Source organism: Thamnophis elegans, chromosome Z (assembly GCF_009769535.1).
Source record: "Thamnophis elegans isolate rThaEle1 chromosome Z, rThaEle1.pri, whole genome shotgun sequence".
Lineage (NCBI taxonomy): Eukaryota > Metazoa > Chordata > Lepidosauria > Squamata > Colubridae > Thamnophis > Thamnophis elegans.
In genome coordinates this window covers 134,109,584-134,130,749 of record NC_045558.1, presented here as the reverse complement: position 1 = coordinate 134,130,749, position 21,166 = coordinate 134,109,584, and the positions used below count along the sequence as shown (strand labels likewise).

Below are 21,166 nucleotides of genomic sequence, written 5' to 3'. Positions count from 1 at the left end.
AGGATAGGATAGGATAGGGAATTAGAATTAGAAGAGGAGGGGAGGGGAGGGGAGGGGAGGAGAGGAGAGGAGAGAAGAGAAAATTAGAACAGAACAGAATAGAATAGAAAGTTTGAAGGGAACTTGGAGAGGAGGGGAGGGGAGGAGAGGAGGGGAGAGGAAAGGAGGGGAGGAGAGAAGAGAAGAGAAGAGAAGAGAAGAGAGAATTAGAACAGAACAGAATAGAATAGAAAGTTTGAAGGAACCTTGGAGGTCTTCTAGTCCAATCCCTTCTTGGGCAGGAAAACCTATACCAGTTCAGAGAAATGATTGTCCGATCCAATGACACTACTATTGTTGATTTTGCACAATTTTATTGTCCTCTCCCCACATCCCATAACCTCCAAATCAAGCTGCCACATCAAAAGTTGTAGGGAAATGTCCAGAGGTCTCTCTAAATAGCAAGGCCTTCATTAAGAATAACTGTTTGAGCATCCATTTAAAAAAAAAGAACTGAAGTAGAATAAACCCAGCTCTCTTTAAACAGGTTTTTTAAAAAAATGTTGAGGAAATATTAGGACCATTTTCCAGTTAAGAAGGATTTCTTTCTCAGTCCTGTAACTATCAAATTGCAGACAAAAAGTTTTGATCCACAGAGAGATATACTTATCAGATCTAGTCTCAACTTTCAAAGTATTTTAATGGTTAAAATAAAAGAGTTTTTTGGGGGGAGCAGGTGGTTGGTTTAGTCCTTATTCACCTTTGCAGTTTGATTTATTGCAAACTTTTTAAATGGCTCAGTGCTAAGATGCTGAATTTGTCAGTCAGAAAGGTCAGCAGTTCAGCGGTTCGAATCCCTAGCGCCACATAACTGAGTGAGCTTCCGTTAATTGTCCCAGCTTCGGCCAACCTAGCAGTTCAAAAGCATGTAAAAATGCAAGTCAAAAAATAGGGACTACTTTGGTGGGAAGGTAATAGTGTTCCGTGTGCCTTTGGTGTTTAGTCATGCCGGCCACATGACCACAGAGACATCTTTGGACAGCCCTGGCTCTTTGGCTTTGAAACGGAGATGAGCGTCGTGCCCTAGAGTCAGGAATGACTAGCAAATATGTGCAAGGGGAAGATTTACCTTTACCGTAGAGTCAAAGTGAATTATAATGTCTTACAAAACTAATAAGGCAGAAATGACTATTGAGGTACACAAATGAAGATGGGCAATTTATCTACCTCATCTTCTTCATAATCAAATAAAAGTGTCAGATATGTACATCTTCAACAAAGTTATTACCCAAAAGGAATTCAAGAATTTGAATAACTGCTCAAATAGTTTCCAATTCATTCTTACAACTGGCTGAACAGGATAGCAGAGATGAGAAATTATCATGGATATGAAATTCATCTGAGAAAGTACAAGCTTCCAACAAGATCCAGATAACATACTCAAGTATGCAGTGGAGGACATCCTTCAAAATAATTTGACCAATGTTGTTGGACTTATTTTTAGCTAGGAAATTCTCTGACTGCTATCAATACTTATCTTGATTATTACTATTTTTTGAAACACCATACTGTACTCCGAATAGCAATAGCAATAGCAATAGCAGTTAGACTTATATACCGCTTCATAGGGCTTTCAGCCCTCTCTAAGCGGTTTACAGAGTCAGCATATCGCCCCCACAGTCTGGGTCCTCATTTCACCCACCTCGGAAGGATGGAAGGCTGAGTCAACCTTGAGCCGGTGAGATTAGAACCGCTGAACTGCAGATAACAGTCAGCTGAAGTGGCCTGCATTACTGCACCCTAACCACTGCACCACCTCGGCTCTTAGTTACAGTTATTGTTGTTAATAGTGAAATATACAACTGTGTTGGATGTTTCTCTATGGACACTTCATGTAAAATTTAACTGTACAGATGGCTAATATTTGAGTTAATCTTTATGCTTTGAAACAAACAGATTGATGGAGTGTCCAAATCAAACAGCACCAAATAGATTTGTCCTCTCAGGATTTCCATACCCAGAAGAACTGAAGCTCCCCTTGCTTCTCTTCTTCTCCGTTATCTTCATCTTGACCCTTACTGGAAATGTCTTGATCATCGGGGTGGTGATCACCAACCTTCAACTGCACAAGCCCATGTACTGGTTCCTGTGTCATCTCTCCATCCTGGACATGGCCTTCTCAGCTGTGGTGGTCCCCAAAGTGATTGCAGGATTCACTCCGGGTGGAAAAATCATCTCTTTTGGAGGATGTGTGTCTCAGCTCTTCTTCTTTCACTTCATTGGCTGTGCAGAATGTTTCCTTTACACCTTGATGGCTTACGACCGCTTCTTGGCCATTTGTAAACCGCTCCATTATGCCAGCATCATGAGCTGGAAAGCCTGCCTCTTCCTCTCCTTGGGTACCCTAATTGGAGGCAGCTTCAATTCTGCATTCCTGACGTCTCTCACCTTTCATTTGCCTTATGGAGAGGACAACTATGTTGACTACGTCTTCTGTGACATTCCTGCAATGCTGAAGCTGCCTTGTGCTGATGTACGTTTTAGTGAGTTGATGAGCATTGTTTATGTGAGCTTTGGAACAATGACCTGCTTTCTCCTCATCTTAGCCTCCTATGCTTACATCCTCACAGCCATTTTGAAGATCAGTAGCAGTGAAGGAAGGCAGAGAGCCTTCTCCACATGCACTGCCCATCTTACTGTGGTATGCATTTACTACCTCCCTTTGTTTTATCATTATATAAGGCTAGGTTCTCAGGATTCTGTGGATAGTGCGGTAAGCATGTTCTACACCACCATCACCCCATTGTTGAACCCTGTGATATACACGCTTAGAAACAAGGATATTAAAGCTGCTCTGGTGAAACTCTGGCATTGGAATCCAGAGTAGATAGCAATAGCAATAGCAGTTAGACTTATATACCACTTCATAGGGCTTTCAGCCCTCTCTAAGGGGTTTACAGAGTCAGCATATTGCCCCCAACAACAATCCGGGTCCTCATTTTACCCACCTTGGAAGGATGGAAGGCTGAGTCAACCTTGAGCCAGTGAGATTTGAACAGCCGAACTGCAGAACTGCAGTCAGCTGAAGTAGCCTGCAGTGCTGCATTTAACCACTGTGCCACCTCGGCTCTCCAGATACCTGGAAATACACTGAAGACAAAAATTATACCAAGTAACATGGCAAATAACCAAATATATGTATTTCATTTCTGGATGGAATTCTGAGCTATTGGTTGTGGCCCACCAGCAGAGCTGGCAGCAGAGATGAACAGTGGGGATGTTGTGGGGGGGAACCTGGGGCAGTCACGGAGGTTGGGGAAGGCTCTGACGAGTGCTCTGTGTCGGAGGCAGAGATGGCGCCAAGGCCGTCTGGCAGTTATCGGTTGACTTCGGAACTAGGCAGCAGTGAGGCAGAAGAACAGCTGGAGCCTGTTCCCAGTGTGCGCATGCGCAGAGATGCCAGAAGAAAGGAGCAGCTCAGAAATACTTGGGAGTAAAGCCACAGGTGGACAGTGAATGGCCCTCCCATAGGAAATAAAAAAGGAGTGAAAAGGGAGTGGGCTTTTGCAGGAAACCATTCATTCATTCATTCATTCATTCATTCATTCATTCTGTCAGGCCTGCAATTATATTCCTGTTAGGATTTTTGGCCTGCCACACTTTCTCTTATTTCATTATGCTGTTTCATTAGTATAGTTGATGGGAGGGGGGAATAGACAGGAGTAGGATTGTGGAATGTATTGTTGTCATTCTTTATAGAAGACCAAGGTCATCTTTTGTCTCCGCACTTTTACACCTGACCGGAAGCAGCTGGGTGGAGACGCCAGCGTGGAAGAAGAACATTGGACCATGTGATGGATTGTGGGTGTGGGGACAAGATCATGAACTTTTAACTGGGTGGCATTCTGATGTCATTTCCAGAATTGGGATTTACACAGATGTGCTAAGATGTCTGCTTTATTAAATTGGAACTTTAAGGATCATTTTGCCTTGGACTCTAATTTAATTCTACATGATTCTTGGAACACTGACACATTCATTTCAGGAGTGTGAAGATCTAGTCCGTGAATCTCAGAGACTCTGTGCCAAGTCTTTCGTTGCATTTTGTTTAGAAAATATTTATATGGCAGCTTTCCAAGCTAGATGAGGTCTGTACTCATAAATTCACTTTTGAAAGACTGTATAACAGGCCTTTGCTGAATGTGAATGAGAGGAATTCACATTCCTTTAATAAAAGGGGTTTTGTCGGGACCAGGAATATGCTTTGTGCTTTTTGGGGAAGCCTAGATAGGAACACCACTTTATGGCTCAGTTGATTAGAAAAATGGAGATCAACAGCTACCGTATTTTTTGGAGTATAAGATGCACTGGAGTATAAGATGCACCAAGATTTTAAAGAGGCAAATTTTTTTAAAAAGGTTTTGTACTCTGCAGACTTCCAAAAAACAGCCTGTTTTTCATGAAAATGGTCCCTTTAAAAAAAAATGGCCATGCATAGCCTTTTTTTGCAAGAAATGTTTATTTTTATTAAACAAACACACACAAACAAAATCATCACCTTACATTACATCTTGTGTCAATTGGTTACAATTAGCTTTCATGCATCTCTTTCTTATATTCATATCAAGGTTCAAGGTTTATTACACTTGTATGCCACCCTATTCCCGGAGGGACTCAGGGCAGCTAACAAACCAAGGGGGAGGGGATAATACAGACAAAAAGCAAAAGACAAACAAACAAAATACGAAAACAATTTAAAAACAGCCAACAGCCACACAATTCGAGTGGGGATGGGAACTCATCAGCCCCAGGCCTGTCGGAACAGTCAGGTTTTAACGGCTTTGCAGAAAGCCTAAAGGGTGGTAAGGGTCCAGATCTCCACGGGGAGCTCGTTCCAGAGGGCCGGAGCAGCCACAGAGAAGGCCCTCCTCCGGGTGATCGACAATCGGCATTGGCCGGCGGATGGAATTTGGAGGAGGCCTAGTCTGTGGGATCTAATGGGTCTTTGGGAGGTAATTGGCAGCAGGCAGTCTCTCAAGTACCCAGGTCCAATACCATGAAGGGCTTAGAGATATCAAATTCTAAGATTCTTAATGAGTCTTACTATCAAGATAGCATAGTTCTCATTTGACTGAGATTGTTTTAGTGTCCTTTTGCCTAAAATAATCCATAGATAAAAACACAACCACCTGATGGCATTTCATTAATTATTACAAAATCATCCAGTAGCCTTAAACCTTTATAGCATATTCTAAACAAAGATTAGTTGACAAAGTTTCTAAGCCCCTTTCCCCCCCAAGTCAGTTTACAATTTGTGTCCAGATTCCTTTTGTTATGGTAGTACCTATATACACACACACACACACACACACACACACATATATATATATATATATATATATATGTATGTATGTATGTATGTATGTATGTATGTATGTATGTATGTATGTATGTATATTTTCTGAGGTTTTCGCGGGTGTTAGTATGTAGGTCTCTAGTTGTTCGGGTTTTCTCCCGCGTAGAATTGGAGATGTCTTGGCGACGTTTCGGCGAAGTCACATTCGTCATCTTCAGGCTGCTGCTGACTACTTCAGGTTTGGTGTTTCCAGGAGTAGTGTTTCCAGGAGTAGAGTACTCCTGGAAACACCAAACCTGAAGTAGTCAGCAGCAGCCTGAAGATGACGAATGTGACTTCGTCGAAACGTCGCCAAGACATCTCCAATTCTACGCGGGAGAAAACCCGAACAACTAGAGACCTACATACATACATACATACATACATACATACATACATACATACATACATACATATATATATATATATATATATATATATATATATAGCCAAGGTGGTGCAGTGGTTAAATGCAGCACTGCAGGCTACTGCTAGATCAGCAGGTCAGCGGTTCAAATCTCACTGGCTCAGGGTTGACTCAGCCTTCCATCCTTCCGAGGTGGATAAAATGAGGACCCAGATTGTTGGGGGCAATATGCTGACTCTCTGTAAACCGCTTAGAGAGGCCTGAAAGGCCTATGAAGCGGTATATAAGTCTACTGCTATTGCTATTGCCATATATATATATATATATATATATATATATATATATATATATATATATATATATATATATATATATATATACACACACACACACACATACACATACACATACACATACACATATATATATATATAGTTTTTTTTATTTGTGCTGATAAATAAATAAATATATAAATAATAATAAATATATATATAAATAAATAAATGTGTTTTATTTACAAAGGCAACAGTAAAAATATTGGGTTTCTGTCGTGATGGACTCTTGTGACGAGCCGAAGGACAGATGATGGAAGCAGTTAGCTTCCTCCCATAATTGGGGCTTACCAGGGGTTGTAAAAAATCTAATAAATAAATAAATATATATATCATTAACTATATCCCTTATCTTTATCATTCCATTATTAATTGTTATAATTAATATTGGTTAACAAAAAATACTGTTTATATCCATTTTCTTCTCATCAAACCAACACATATGTGTACCTTATTGCCCTTATCAATTATTTATTTAACATAACAATCTATAAATTACTAAATTACTACTTACTTATTATAAAGCATAGTTAAATTTTTTATCTACTTTCATATATCCAATAACATTACACCTTTATAACATATTCAAAATAAAAATTAATTAGCTAAATTTCTAAACTTTTTTCCCAAACCATTGTTTACAATTTATATCCAAATTCCTTATGTTAAACTAGTATGTATGTATGTATGTATGTATGTATGTATGTATGTATGTATGTATATGTATATGTATATGTATATGTATATGTATATGTATATGTATATGTATATGTATATGTATATATGTGTGTGCATTTTTCACTTATTATAATATCTGTGCAATGATGCTCACGCTTTCCAGAGAAGCAAAGGCATAGTAAAATATTGCTGCTTTATCTTGTGTTCTTCTCAAGAACTGTAGAGATCTGTGTGCAGTTGTCTCCTGTGGTGAGTTACTGAATTTCAGAGGACACTGGCCCAAGGCAGGAAGGAATTCCAGATTGGTTTTTCTTTTCCTTTTTTAATTTTTTATTTTATTTTTCATCCATATACTGGCCATTGATGTATATTGATATACATCAATATCAAAGCATGAACAGTGTGGCCCCTGGGTGTAATTCATTTTGATGCAAACATCAATAATGATAATCATAATAATTGTTATATTATTCAAACTTGTATAACACTAGTATTAATATAAATGGTTTTTTAAAGTAGTTATTCAATATTTCAATATTCCATTTTAATGCCCATGATGTTATAAACACACATGGTAATTCCATATTTCACCCTCTAATCTTTTCTATCACATTGTTACCTGTTGTGATCAGCAGAAACCTCCTGTGAGTTGTTTCGGGATGCAGGGCTGACCGACTCACAGGAGAGGATAAAGAACAGCTGTGGCTCGTTGGGATCTCCTTCTGTGGATAAAAGACTGATGGTGCCACGCCCTAATGGCAGAAGTCAACGTTCCGTCCCATTCCGTTCTGTTCCTGTTCTAGTCAACATTCCCCGTTCGTGTTCATGATTCAGAGAAACCAACTTGGAGAAGTGGTTTGCTGTAAGACTTTGTTTTTGCATTTGCTGCTTAACTTTTTGCCAGAGAATTTATCTGTGTTTATTTTGGGCTCGCAGCCAGCAAAAGCCAGGACTGATAAAATCATTCCTTTGAACATTCTGTCTGGCTGTAGTTTTTGAACGGGCAAGGTGGGGGTCAGAACAGTTACCTATATTCCTTTATATAAAAAGAGAGGGGGGAAATTATATCTGCTAATATTCTGCCTAAATCAGGTCACTGTTACTAATCCTAATATTAATACACATGTTTATATAAGACATAGCCCTTCATTACTTAGTTGGTCAAAGTCACAATATCAAGTACTAGTCTTCCTATTATATTTAAATATACCTTATAACACCCTTTTTCAACCTCCAATCTTTCCATCTGACTATTGCTTCATATAATGGTGTGTATTCTTATTTCTACCGCTATTCAAATTTCTAACCAGGCCATCATTATATTAGAAAAAAATGCATGTGAAAAATATATATCAGGGTGAGTTCTGGCTGGCTTTACTGCTGGTTCGGTCATCCATCCAGTTTGGGTGCATGGCCGGTCACCATACCACTACCGGTTCAGCTGAACTGGTAGGAATCCACCATAGATAGTCTTATTTTCAGGAAAACATGGTAGGTAGGTAGATAGGTAGGTAGGTAGGTAGGTAGGTAGGTAGGTAGGTAGGTAGGTAGGTAGGTAGGTAGGTAGATAGATAGATAGATAGATAGATAGATAGATAGATAGATAGATAGATACATACATACATAGATACATAGATACATAGATACATAGATACATAGACATAGATATATAGAGATATAGTGTCAACCCCTGGTATGCCCAAATATAGGAGGGAGCATACTGCTTCCCTTTTCTGTCTATCAGCTCACTCTGGGAGCCATCCAGGCAGAAAGCCATTTTTTTATGTTGCCTTGTTACACTTGTGTTGCATTTGTGCTAATAAATAAATAAAGGGAGACTAGTATAGATCTATTTCAAGTTATTTAGCTCTCATCAGCTAGCCATACCCTTACCGGGAATTGAACCTGGGCTGTATTACATATTAGGCAGTTATATTAGCCACTAAGCCACAGGCTCTCCTCCTTTATCAGCTAAGCTAGGGAAATAGGTATGTATTGTGTCACAACCCCTGGTATGCCCAAATATATATTCTTTTTTATCCATCATCTCTCACCCGTTTTAATACTTCAATTCTTATTCATTTCTCTTGGATCTTTATCTCTATCAACATCTGTATCTTTGCCATTCAGACTCCAGATTGTTTTTTCCAGATGAACTTTACTTGAGCAAGAAGATCGTCCCAAGTTTATCATATCCCCTCCATTCTGGTTTTCTTTTTAACAGACTTAGCTCCTTCCCTCTATCTAATTCAGTTCTCAGTTCCCAACTGTATCTCTTATTAATTTCATCCTGTCTCTATTGGATCCTCTTAATCTGATGTTCCTGGACAAGCTTTGAAACTCTCCTTGAAATTGGATGGCAGAGTGATGCGTATTTCAAAGAGTGAGAATAGTTGACTTTCAAAGTAGTTTCAAAGTTACATGAAAATGAAAATGAAAACTTGTCAAAAAATTTTTTTCCAAACACGATTGTCCAGGTCTTCTTTCTTCTTCGATGCCTAATTTTTTTTCTTAAATTTGGAATCCTTGGGAGACAAGAATTTCTTGGTATCTTTTAATATTTATTGAGTTTGAACGCACACACACCTCCAGCCGACATTAGACTAAACTAAACCAACAATTCAATTTTTAACAGTGTTATTTTTTTGTAGCAGAGGAAAAAAGTTAGAGGATTGAAAAACAAGTGTCTCATTATTTGTATTTATGGAAAATTATGCAGTATTATACAGGCGTAAAATGTATGCACTTCCAGAGGCAGTAATGGTGGTGTCAGGCCTGCAATTATATTCCTTTTAGAATTTTGGCCTGCCACACTTTCTCTTATTTCAATATGCTATTTCATCAGTGTATTCGATGGGACAGGGGAATAGACAGAAGTAGGATTATGGAATGTATTGTTTTCATTCTTTTCTAGAAGCTAAAGTCATCTTTTGCCTCCATACTTTCACACCTGACCAAAAGCAGCTGGGTGTGGAGACACAAACATGGAAGAAGACGATTGGGCCATGTGATGGATTGTGGGTGTGGGGATAAGGTCACGAACTTTTAATTGGGTGGAATTCTGATGTAATTTCCAGAATTGGGATTAACACAGATGTGCTAAGATGTCTGCTTTATTAAATTGGAACTTTAAGGATCGTTTTGCCTTGGACTCTGATTTAATGCTACATGATACTTGGAACGCTGACAGGTGGAGCTTTTCGTCACCGAGTACCCAAACCAGAATGTGCATGCATACATGTGCATTTGCGCACGCCGGCCAGCTAGTGTTTGGATTTCCAGCATGTGCATGGGAACCAGCCAGCTGATTTTCACATGTGCCAGAGCACCGGAAATCTGAAGCCCAGCTGGCCAGTGCATGCATGCCTGTTTTTTTTTGCCATTTTTTGGAACAGTTTTCAGGCTGTTTTTCAGGGCATTTTCCATGGAAACCAGAAGAACAGCTGGTGACAGTGCCCATAGTCACAGAGAGGGCTCTGTGTGCCACCTCTGGCACGCATGCCATAGATTCGCCATCATGGGGTTAGAGGGAATCTTCCAACATTCCTCACTCTTGCTGGCCACATTGGTTGGGACTCCAAATTCAAGAATATAATATCTGGTTGGTTACCAATTGCCCAAACCTCTATTTATAATATTGGCTATTCAGGAGAAAAATAATATGTTCCCCAGGATATTTGTCCATGGCTTTTGATCTTCAAGGCTGCCATTTACTTTCATGCACATTAGTGATGAGTAGACATACTGAGCTCAAACTGAATGCAGTTTGAGATAGTAGCTGTCTAGAATCAAGATTGCAGAGAAGAGCAACAAAGATGATTAGGGGACTGGAGGCTAAAACAGATGAAGAACGGTTGCAGGAACTGGATATGTCTAATTTAATGAAAAAAAGGGCCAGGGGAGACAGGATAGCAGTGTTCCAATATTTCATGGGTTGCCACAAAGAAGAGGGAGTCAAACTATTCTCCAAAGAATCTGAGGGTAGAATAAGAAGCAATGGATATAAACTAATCAAGGAGGGAAGCAACTTAGAACTAAGGAGAAATTTCCTGACAGTTAGAACAATTAATCAGTAGAAAAACTTGCCTCCAGAAGTTGTGAGTGATCCAATACTTGAAGTTTTAAAGAAGATGTTGGATAACCATTTGTCTGAAGTGGTGTAGGGTTTCCTGCCTAAGCAGGGGGTTGGACTAGAAGACCTCCAAGGTCCCTTCCAATTCTGCTATTCTAAAGAATTATTTATTATCCAGTTCCCCACCCCTCTATTTATAATATTAGCTACTCAGAAGGAATGGAATATGTTCTCCAGGATATTGGTCCCCCGCTGATCTCCAAGTTGGCTAATCGTTTTCATGTTCAACAGTGATAAGTAGACATATTGTGCCTTTTTTGAATTTATCTAAGTTGCTTGAGATACTCTAAAATGAAGGATTCTTTGTTGCCCATTGAAAAAGAGTACAATTAGAATGGATAGCAAGCTTGGAATTCAAAATTATTATTTTTTATGGGTGTATCTGGTAACTATAGCAAGTCAGATGAGCAAAGATATGTCAAGACCCCTTGTTTTACTTCATGATGTCCTCTATTTTCAACTCTCTTTCATTCTCTCTTTAAAACTGCTTTGCATCTACTCCAGATTCAAGAAGGTGGTTTGTGCATGGGCAAAAATGCCTTCTCTCTAGATAGATAGATGTGTTGATGATAGATAGATAGATAGATAGATAGATAGATAGATAGATAGATAGATAGACAGACAGACAGACAGACAGACTGACTGACTGACTGACAGACAGACAGACAGACAGACAGACAGACAGACAGACAGACGGCAGACAACAGACAGACGATAGACGATATATGGATAAATGGATAGATGGATAGATGGATAGATGGATAGATGGATAGATGGATAGATGGATAGATGGATAGATGGATAGATGGATAGATGGATAGATGGATAGATGGATAGATGGATAGATGGATAGATGGATAGATGGATAGATGGATAGATGGATAGATGGATAGATGGATAGATGGATAGATGGATAGATGGATAGATGGATAGATGGATAGATGGATAGATGGACAGATGGATAGATGGATGATAGAAAGAAAGAGACAGACAGACAGACAGACAGACAGACGATAGGCAATAGACGATAGGCGATAGGCGATAGACGATAGACGATAGACGATAGACGATAGATAATAGATGGATAAACAGATAGATGGATAGATAGATAGATGATAGAAAGAAAGAAAGAGACAGACAGACAGACTGACAGACAGATAGACAGACAAATAGGCAAATCGACACATGGGTTTGTTGATAGATGATAGAGATAGATAGATAGATAGATAGATAGATAGATAGATAGATAGATGGATGGATGGATGGATGGATGGATGGATGGATGGATGGATGGATGGATGGATGGATGGATGGATGGATGGATGGATGGATAGATAGATAAAAAAGAGAGAAAGAGAAGAAAGAGAAGAGAGACAATAGACAGAGAAAGATAAGAGAGAGAGAACAGAGATATATAATTTTAGAAATCAACTGCCATATTTATTAAGTTGGTTGTAGGCGGGTAGTATAATGTAACATAGTATAGGTGATTTTAAAATAGATGAATTCATCCCATAAATTATAACACTCTGACCTCACCAAATGTTGGCAAGTAATTGTATCCCAGTGGAATTTCTGGAAGCTATAATTGCCTTTCCTCCCTTAAATCGCTCGTGTTTTAAAATAACACTCATTAGAATTTGATGGAAGGCTCCTGGGGAAGAAGGATGGAACATTCACTGAGGATGCAACATTTTTAAAAGATGCAGTGGTAGAACTGAAGACAAGCTTCTAGTTGAAGGCACCATAAAGTATGGCTCTATTAAATCTTCCTTTCACACAGAGAGAAGATATCAACCAGAATTCCGTAATATCTCCGGAATAGAACTCAAAAAGATCTTTCTACCTGTGAAAGGAAAAGAAGGATCTGATCCAAATCAATCAAGGATGATTCGGAGCCAGCTTGAGATGAGGTGTCTTAGGTTAGTGATAGTTAACCTTTTTCTTTTTAAAAAAATAGTATTTATTGAATTTTCCAACATTTAAAAGACAAAAGACAAAACACAAATTTACACTTCTAACAACTTTTCCATATCGGTATCAATATCTTCCATAACAATCCTATTTACAAAAATTCTATCTCTGTTTCACTATCCTAAATTATATCTTTATTTAAGTTATAATAGCATCAAGTCAATATCATCTATTTCCTCTATCTTTTACATTCTATATATTATACTTTAACATTTTATACCCTACGTTTTAGGTTTACTCTCAAGCCAGGAATGCCATCTATTCCAGATTTGATAGTACTCGGTTTCTTCCCTGTCCTTGATTTCCATAGACAGTCTATCCATTCCTATCCATTCCAATATTTGCACATTCCTAATTTTTTCTTCTTATAATCGGCTCCGGAGGTGTATATGTTTGTTTCCAATTCTGTGCTAACACGATTCTACTTGCAGTTAGAATATGTGATGTTATGTATTGTATTTTTTCCCCCATTTTCCCATCAAAAATACCTCCTAACCTTTTTCTAAAGATGTGCTAAAATTGTGTTTCCTGAAACCTGGGGAGGGCATAAGTGTGAAAAGCGACCAAAGCTTGCTTTTTTCACTGCTGTTACCCCTTAGAAAGGGCACTGAATGAAATGTTGTAACTTGAGGACTAGCTGTACTTTTGCAATCCATTTATTTGTTGGCCAAATTTTAACTATTTAAAAAAAAAACAGAATAACTAGTTTCCTTATATTATACTCATATATATGTATGTATACATGTTGTCATCATTATCCCTCCTTTATTTGACTATATCCTGTATCATAACATTTTACCCCTAAAAATCAAAACTTAACTGTATCTAACTTAATTGTTTTTTATTAACTTTTATATATAATCCAAAAGGATTTCTAATCTTCCTTTCATGGGTACCATTCAATATTCATATTCAATTATTACTTATCATAACACTACACATTGTATACATTATTATCATTATCAATTATTTATTTAACTATATCTATTGTCACTAAATTTGACTAGGTTTAACTAGTTTTACATTGTATTCTTCCATCCATCAACCTGCATCTTTCCAATAACAAAACAATCTTGTATCTTCTGCCATAGTATTTTAACTCAGATATTTATACATGTTACCCTTATGCCTCCAATTTTTATTTGACTATAATTGTTTGAATGTCCTTCATCATAAATAAATAGATGAATTCATCTATTTTAATATCCTTCCAAGATCACTGTTAATTTACTTAATTATATCTAACAGCAATTTGGAAAGTAGGGTTAGAAAAGTGTGTTATTAAATATTATGGATGTTTAGCTAGAACAGGACATAAGGATTCAGTGTTATTGGAGGATTGAAATATTAAATGAAATGTCAGTATGTGATTATGTATTAAATTTCGGTATATTTTATGATGAAGGACATTTAAATAATTATAGTCAAATATAAATGGAGGTACAAAGGTAACATGTATAAATATTTGAGTTAAGGTACTTGAGTTAATATGAATTATGTTTGATGACTGTGGAAGAGATGCACAAAAACCATTTGTAACCAACTGATACACTTCCTACAGTATGTAAGGAAGGAAGATTTTATATGTTGTGTTTGTGTTTTGAAAAAAAAATTAAAAAGCAGAATAACTGATTAACAAAGTTGGAAGGGACTTTGGAGGTCTTCTAGTCCAACCCCCTGCTCAGGCAGGAAACCCTACATCACTTCAGACAAATGGTTGTCCAATCTCTTCTTAAAAAGCCTCCAGTGATTTAGCATTCACAACTTCTGGAGGTAAGCTGTTCCATTGGTTAATTGTTCTAACTGTCAGGAAATTTCTTCTTAGTTCCAACTTGCTTCTCTCCTAACAGATTAACAGAGTTGGAAGGGACTTTCTAGATCATCTAGTCCAACCCCCTTCCCAAGCAGGAGACCATACACCATTTCTGACAAATAGAGGTCCAATCTCTTCTTGAAAACTTCCAGTGATGAAGCTCCCACACCTTCTGAAGGCAAACTGTTCCATTGGTTGATTGTTCTCACAGTCAGGAAATTTCTCCTTACTTCCAGATTGAATCTCTCCTTGACCAGTTTCCATCCATTATTCTTTGTCTGGTCTTCGGGTGCTTTGGAAAAATAGCTTGACCCCCTCCTCTCTGTGGTAGCCCCTCAAATATTGGAACACTGTTAGCATGTCTTCCCTGGTCCTTCTCTTCACTAGACTAGCCAAACCGAGTACTTGCAACTGTTCATGGTATTTTTTAGCCTCCAGTCCCCTAGTTCCTTGATAGGTTTCTATCCATTGCTTCTTGTTCTACCTTCAGATGCTTTGGAGAATAGGTTGAACTCCTCTTTTTTCCCCCTAAAACATCATTAACTCCAAAATTTTGTCTCGGATTTTGAAAGTCATGTGTTTTCCCCATTTATTTTTATGAGGAACTGACAAAGAAGTTGGCCCTACCTAGAGATACATACATCTATAAGGCTAGAATTTTAACAAGAAAGAACTAATTATATGGTTGAAGATGTGACTGACATAATGTTAGTTCCATCTAAGGTATCCAGTGGCTTCTTTTTGACATGGACATTGTTTTTTTAGAACTGTTATACTTTCCAAATGCCTGGGAAATAACTGAGAGATCACACTGTTATGTAGGGGTGGTGTTGACATTAACAATTGGAATCCATTAAACCTCCTTAGGCCATAAAGGCAAAACGTGGAGAATGAAAATAAGTTTCTCGGTTAAGAACTATCTGGAAATGAAACATTTCTCCTAAAAATCTCTCACTCCTCAAAGTGCCTCAGAAAAGCAGATACATGGACTGCTCAAATCAAACAATCCCAGACAATTTTGTCCTCTCTGGGTTCCCATATCCAGAAGAATTTACGCTCCCCTTGATTTTCTTCTTCTCGGTCATGTTTGCTCTCACTCTTGCTGGAAATTCACTGATCATCTTGGTAGTGATCTCTGACTTTCGACTCCACAAGCCCATGTATTGGTTCCTGTGTCATCTCTCCACCCTGGACATGGCCTTCTCAGCGGTGGTGGTCCCTACTGTTATTGCAGGATTCAACCTTAGGGAGAATATGATCTCTTTTTCTGGATGTGTGACTCAAATATTTTTCTTCAACTTCTTGGGATGTGCGGAAAGCTTACTCTTCACCTTGATGGCTTACGACCGCTTCTTGGCCATCTGTAAACCACTCCACTATGGCAACATCATGAACTGGAGACTCTGTCTCATCCTTTCCTTGGGTACCATAATTGGTGGTTGCCTCAACTCTACATTTCAGACTTCGCTCACCTTTCTGTTGCCTTATGGACAAAGAAACCATATTGACTATGTCTTCTGCGACATTCCCGCCATATTGAAGTTGGCTTGTGCTGATACAAAGCTTAATGAGTTGATGACCTTCATTGATGTTGGCCTTGTAGCAATGACTTGCTTTCTCCTTATCCTAGCATCCTATGTTTACATCATCATGGCTATTCTGAGAATTAGTAGCCATGAAGGACGGCGCCGAGCCTTCTCAACTTGTACCGCCCATCTTACCGTGGTGGTCATATACTACCTGCCTGTGGTGTACCATTATCTGAGACCAACTTCTCAGGACTCCATGGATGGCATGGTGAGCATGTTCTACACCACAGTAACCCCTTTGTTGAACCCATTAATATATACCCTTAGGAACAAGGAGATGAAAACTTCTCTGCTGAAACTCTGCGGTGGGAATCCAGAATAGGTAGCAGAAAATATGTTAAACAATTTTTATATGTATTTTTTAAAAATACAAATGTTCAGTAGTCATGTTTTGAATGTGGAAACTATCCTATTTTAGGGGCTCTTCTAATTTTTGAGGAACTGTTAAGAAATTGGAGCTAGATTAATATTTAGAAAAGGCAGATTTTTTTAAAAAAAGAGTAGAACCACAGCGAGAATCACATACGCACAAAATTGGAAGAATAAAAATATACAGAGGAAAATGTGATTAAAAAAAGTTTTGGAGTGTGCTGAGATGGACAGACTCACAAAAGAAATAAAGGATAAAGGAGAATCTGATTACCGTATTATTTGGTTTGGAATATGTGGTATAAATGGCTAGAGGAAAAGAATAAAAAAGCATTAAGGGAAGAAAGATTAAGAAACTAGAAAATAATTATAAAGCCGCATAAATGTACAAGATAAAAAATGTAAGATGCATTGTATATGAAATAGTACACCAATGGATTGATATGTATAAAATAAATATATGTACACATAGATTGATATAAGATGTATTGTATATACATTAGTACATTAATAGACTAATATGTATAAAGAAAGTATAAATACATAGTATGTATGTACATAAGAGGGATTGTAGATAAATTAATATATTAATAGACTATTATGTATAAAATAAATATATGTACACAGCAGTGGTGGGATTCAAATAATTTACCAACCAGTTCTCTGCCCTAATGACCAGCTGGGTAGGCAGGGCTCGGTGGTCAAGTGATCATGTGGGTGTGGCCAAGTCAATGTCACTCAGGTCAATGGGCACTTCGCCTTAGTTTTACAATGGTAAGAAGGGTTAACCGGAGAGGTAGTTTCTGTAAGCAGGGCAATAAAGATTAGGCTAGAAACAACCCCAGAATGTTTCCTTCCTGCCTTCCTTATAGGATTAGCCCTGTAAAGTGGGGAAAAAACAAAATATTTCTACCAACAACCGGTTCTCCAAACTGCTTAGAAAGTTACCAACCGGTTCTCCCGAATAGGTGCGAACCGGCTGAATCCCACCACTGGTACACAGATATGGACAAAAATGGTATAATTGAGGTATACCAATGTGGAAATGTTGCAAAGATGATAATTGTATTAAAAATCTGGAAAAAAACCAGTTCAATATTTTTTAAAATAAAAAAATTAAAAAACCCTGATACTCTTACAATAATGCTAGTATTTTTCTGAGGAGCAAAATGTGTTGAAATAGACTGTAGCTCTGCATATTCTTGTCAAGGATGTAGAGATCTGCATGCAGCCATCCCCTATGGAAAATTATGTCAAGAATTCTATCAAGAAAAAAACAACCAAGATTTTATTTTCCATATTAACTTTCCTTGAGGAGTAATTGAGTAATATATTCTGATGTTCTTCTAAATTATCAATTGGACCATGATTGGATCATGGGATGGACATGTAGGTGCTGGGCAGGGACTTACATGTCCCTGAGGTGGCGCAGTGGTGAAATGCAGCACTGCAGGCTACTTCAGCTGACTGCAGTTCAGCAGTTCGGCTGTTCAAATCTCACCGGCTCAGGGTTGACTCAGCCTTCCATCCTTCCGAGGTGGGTAAAATGAGGACCCGGATTGTTGGGGGCAATATTCTGAGGGCTGAAAGCCCTATGAAGCGGTATATAAGTCTAACTACTATTGCTATTGCTATTTTGGGTGGAGAAAACATGGGAACTTTCAGATTCGAGTTTTCCCAGATGTGGTTTATAGGTTTTATAGGTTTTAGGATTTATTAACACTTATAGGCCGCCCTTTTCCCTGAGGGGACTCAGGGCAGCTTACATAAAATGAGGGGAAGGGATACACAAACAATAACACATACAAAACATAAAGTAAAATAATAAGCAACATTCATTCATCATTCGGGTGGGGGCAGTTATCGTTGTCCCCAGGCCTGGCGGGCTAGCCAGGTCTTAAGGGCTGTGCGGAAGGCCTGGACGGAGGTGAGGGTACGAATCTCCATGGGGAGATCGTTCCAAAGGGTCGGAGCTACTACTGAGAAGGCTCTCCTCCTTGTAGTTGCCAGTCGGCACTGACTGGCAGATGGAACTCGGAGGAGGCCTAATCTATGAGATCTAATTGGTCGCAGGGAGGTAATTGGCAGAAGGCGGTCTCTCAAGTACGCAGACCCACTACCATGAAGGGCTTTATGAGTGACAAGTAGCACCTTGAAGTGCACCCGGAGATCAACAGGTAGCCAGCGCAGCTCGCGGAGGATAGGTGTTATGTGGGTGAACCGAGGTGCACCCACAATCACTCGCGCGGCTGTGTTCTGGACTAGCTGAAGTCGCCGGATGCTCTTCAAGGGCAGCCCCATGTAGAGCACATTGCAATATTCCAGCCTAGAGGTCACAAGGGCACGAGTGACTGTTGTGAGGGCCTCCCGATTCAGGTAGGGTCGCAACTGGCGCACCAGGCGAACCTGGGCAAATGCCCCCCTGGTCACAGCCATCAAATGATGGTCGAAAGTCAGCTGTGGGTCCAGGAGGACTCCCAAGTTGCGAACCCTCTCTGAGGGGTGTAAAATTTGACCCCCCAGCCTGAGCGATGGAACACTGGTCGAATTGTTGGGAGGAAAACACAAAAGCCACTCGGTCTTCTCCGGGTTGAGTACAAGCTTGTTAGCCCTCATCCAGTCCATAACGGCCTCAAGACCCCGGTTCATCACGTCCACCGCTTCATTGAGTTGGCACGGGGCGGACAGATACAACTGGGTATCGTCCGCATATTGATGGTATCTTATCCCGTGCCTTCGAATGATCTCACCCAGCGGTTTCATGTAGATGTTGAATAGTAGGGGGGATAAGACCGAACCCTGCGGCACCCCATATGTTAGGGGCCTAGGGGTCGATCTCTGCCCCCCCACTAACACCGACTGCGACCTGTCCGAGAGGTAGGAGGAGAACCACCATAACACAGTGCCTCCCACTCCCACCTCCCGCAGTCGTCGCAGAAGGATACCATGGTCGATGGTATCGAAAGCCGCCGAGAGGTCGAGGAGAACCAGGATGGAGGGATGGCCTCCATCTCTGGCTCTCCAAAGATCATCGGTCAATGCGACCAAAGCGGTTTCTGTGCTGTAACCGGGTCTGAAGCCTGACTGGAAGGGGTCGAGATAACTTGCTTCCTCCAAGGACCGCTGAAGCTGGAAGGCCACCACCTTCTCAACAACCTTCCCAACAAAAGGGAGGTTGGAGACTGGATGGTAGTTGTTAAGGACAGCTGGATCCAAAGATGGTTTCTTCAGGAGGGGTCTCACCACCGCTGCTTTTAGCGTGGCGGGGAAGTGCCCCTCCCGAAGAGAGGCGGTAACAACCACCTGGATCCAGCCTCGTGTCACCTCACTGCTGTTGACAACCAGCCATGAGGGACACGGGTCCAGTACACAGGTGGAGGCACTTACAGCCCTCATGGCCTTGTCCACATCCCCAGGGGCAACATCCTGAAACTCAACCCAGAGGTGGTCTACCTCATCCTCTTGTGCCTCGGCTGGAACTGCGGGGATGGAGTCCAAATCCGACCGAAACTGAGCAATTTTGTCTGCTAAGAATTGGGCATAATCCTCAGCTCTACCCTGCAAGGGTTCCCCCGTATCCCTCCTATTTAGGAGGGAACGGGTTATCCTAAACAGGGCGGCTGGGCAGGACTCAGCGGACGCAACCAAGGTGGCAATGTGGGATCTTTTCGCTGCCCTAAGTGCCCTGATGTATTCCTTGGTGCTGGTTGTTAACATTGCTCGGTTCGATTCGGATTTGTCGGACCTCCATAGGTGCTCTAGGCGTCTCCTCCGGCACTTCATCTCCCGGAGCTCCTCGGTGAACCAAGGGGGTCTCCGGGATCCGCCGCCTCGGAGGGGCCGTAGTGGCGCAATCCGGTCAAGGGTCTCCAATGCTGCTGAGTGCCAGGCAGCTACCAGAGTCTCTACCGGACTGTGGGCGAAAGTATCAGGAATGACCCCAAGCTCCGTCTGGAACCTTAACGGCTCCATAAGTCGCCTGGGGCGGAACCACCTGGTCGGTTCCTCCTCCCTACAGTGGGGGTTTGGTCTCCGGAAGTTGAGCCTCAGTAGGCAGTGGTCTGACCACGACAGGGGTATGATCTCATTACCCCTCAGACCAAGATCACAAATCCACTGCTCCGAGAGGAATACGAGGTCGAGCATGTGACCCGCTGAGTGGGTTGGGCCCCGGATTACCTGGGTCAAGCCCATGGCCATCATGGAAGCCATGAACTCCTGCGCCCCATCAGAGTGTTAGCCGAGCGATGGCAAATTGAAGTCCCCCAAGACCATAAGTCTAGGGAACTCAATTGCTAGCTCGGCTACCGACTCGAGGAGCGAGGGGAGGGCTGCTGCAACGCTGTTGGGAGCCAGGTACATTAACAGCAGACCCACTTGACCCTTGAGGTCCAACTTTACCAGCAGAGACTCACACCCGACAAGCTCCGGAGCAGGGATCCTACGAGGTGCTAATGACTCCCAGATAACAATAGCCACACCCCCACCCCTTCCCTGGGCTCTCGGCTGGTGCAGCACCTGAAATCCTTCTGGGCACA

The 21,166-nt window shown here is 40.6% G+C and overlaps 2 protein-coding genes across 2 annotated transcripts; both read left to right on the top strand.

The window, feature by feature from the left end:
* Window positions 1–1,939: 1,939 nt before the first annotated feature.
* Window positions 1,940–2,866, top strand: LOC116521873 (olfactory receptor 10G6-like). Its single transcript, XM_032236522.1, has one exon. It carries the CDS (start codon window positions 1,940–1,942, stop codon window positions 2,864–2,866), a length of 927 nt encoding a protein of 308 aa, XP_032092413.1.
* Window positions 2,867–15,654: 12,788 nt separating this feature from the next.
* LOC116521872 (olfactory receptor 10G6-like) lies at window positions 15,655–16,581 on the top strand. Its single transcript, XM_032236520.1, has one exon. The coding sequence runs from the start codon at window positions 15,655–15,657 to the stop codon at window positions 16,579–16,581; it is 927 nt and encodes a 308-aa protein (XP_032092411.1).
* Window positions 16,582–21,166: the final 4,585 nt, after the last annotated feature.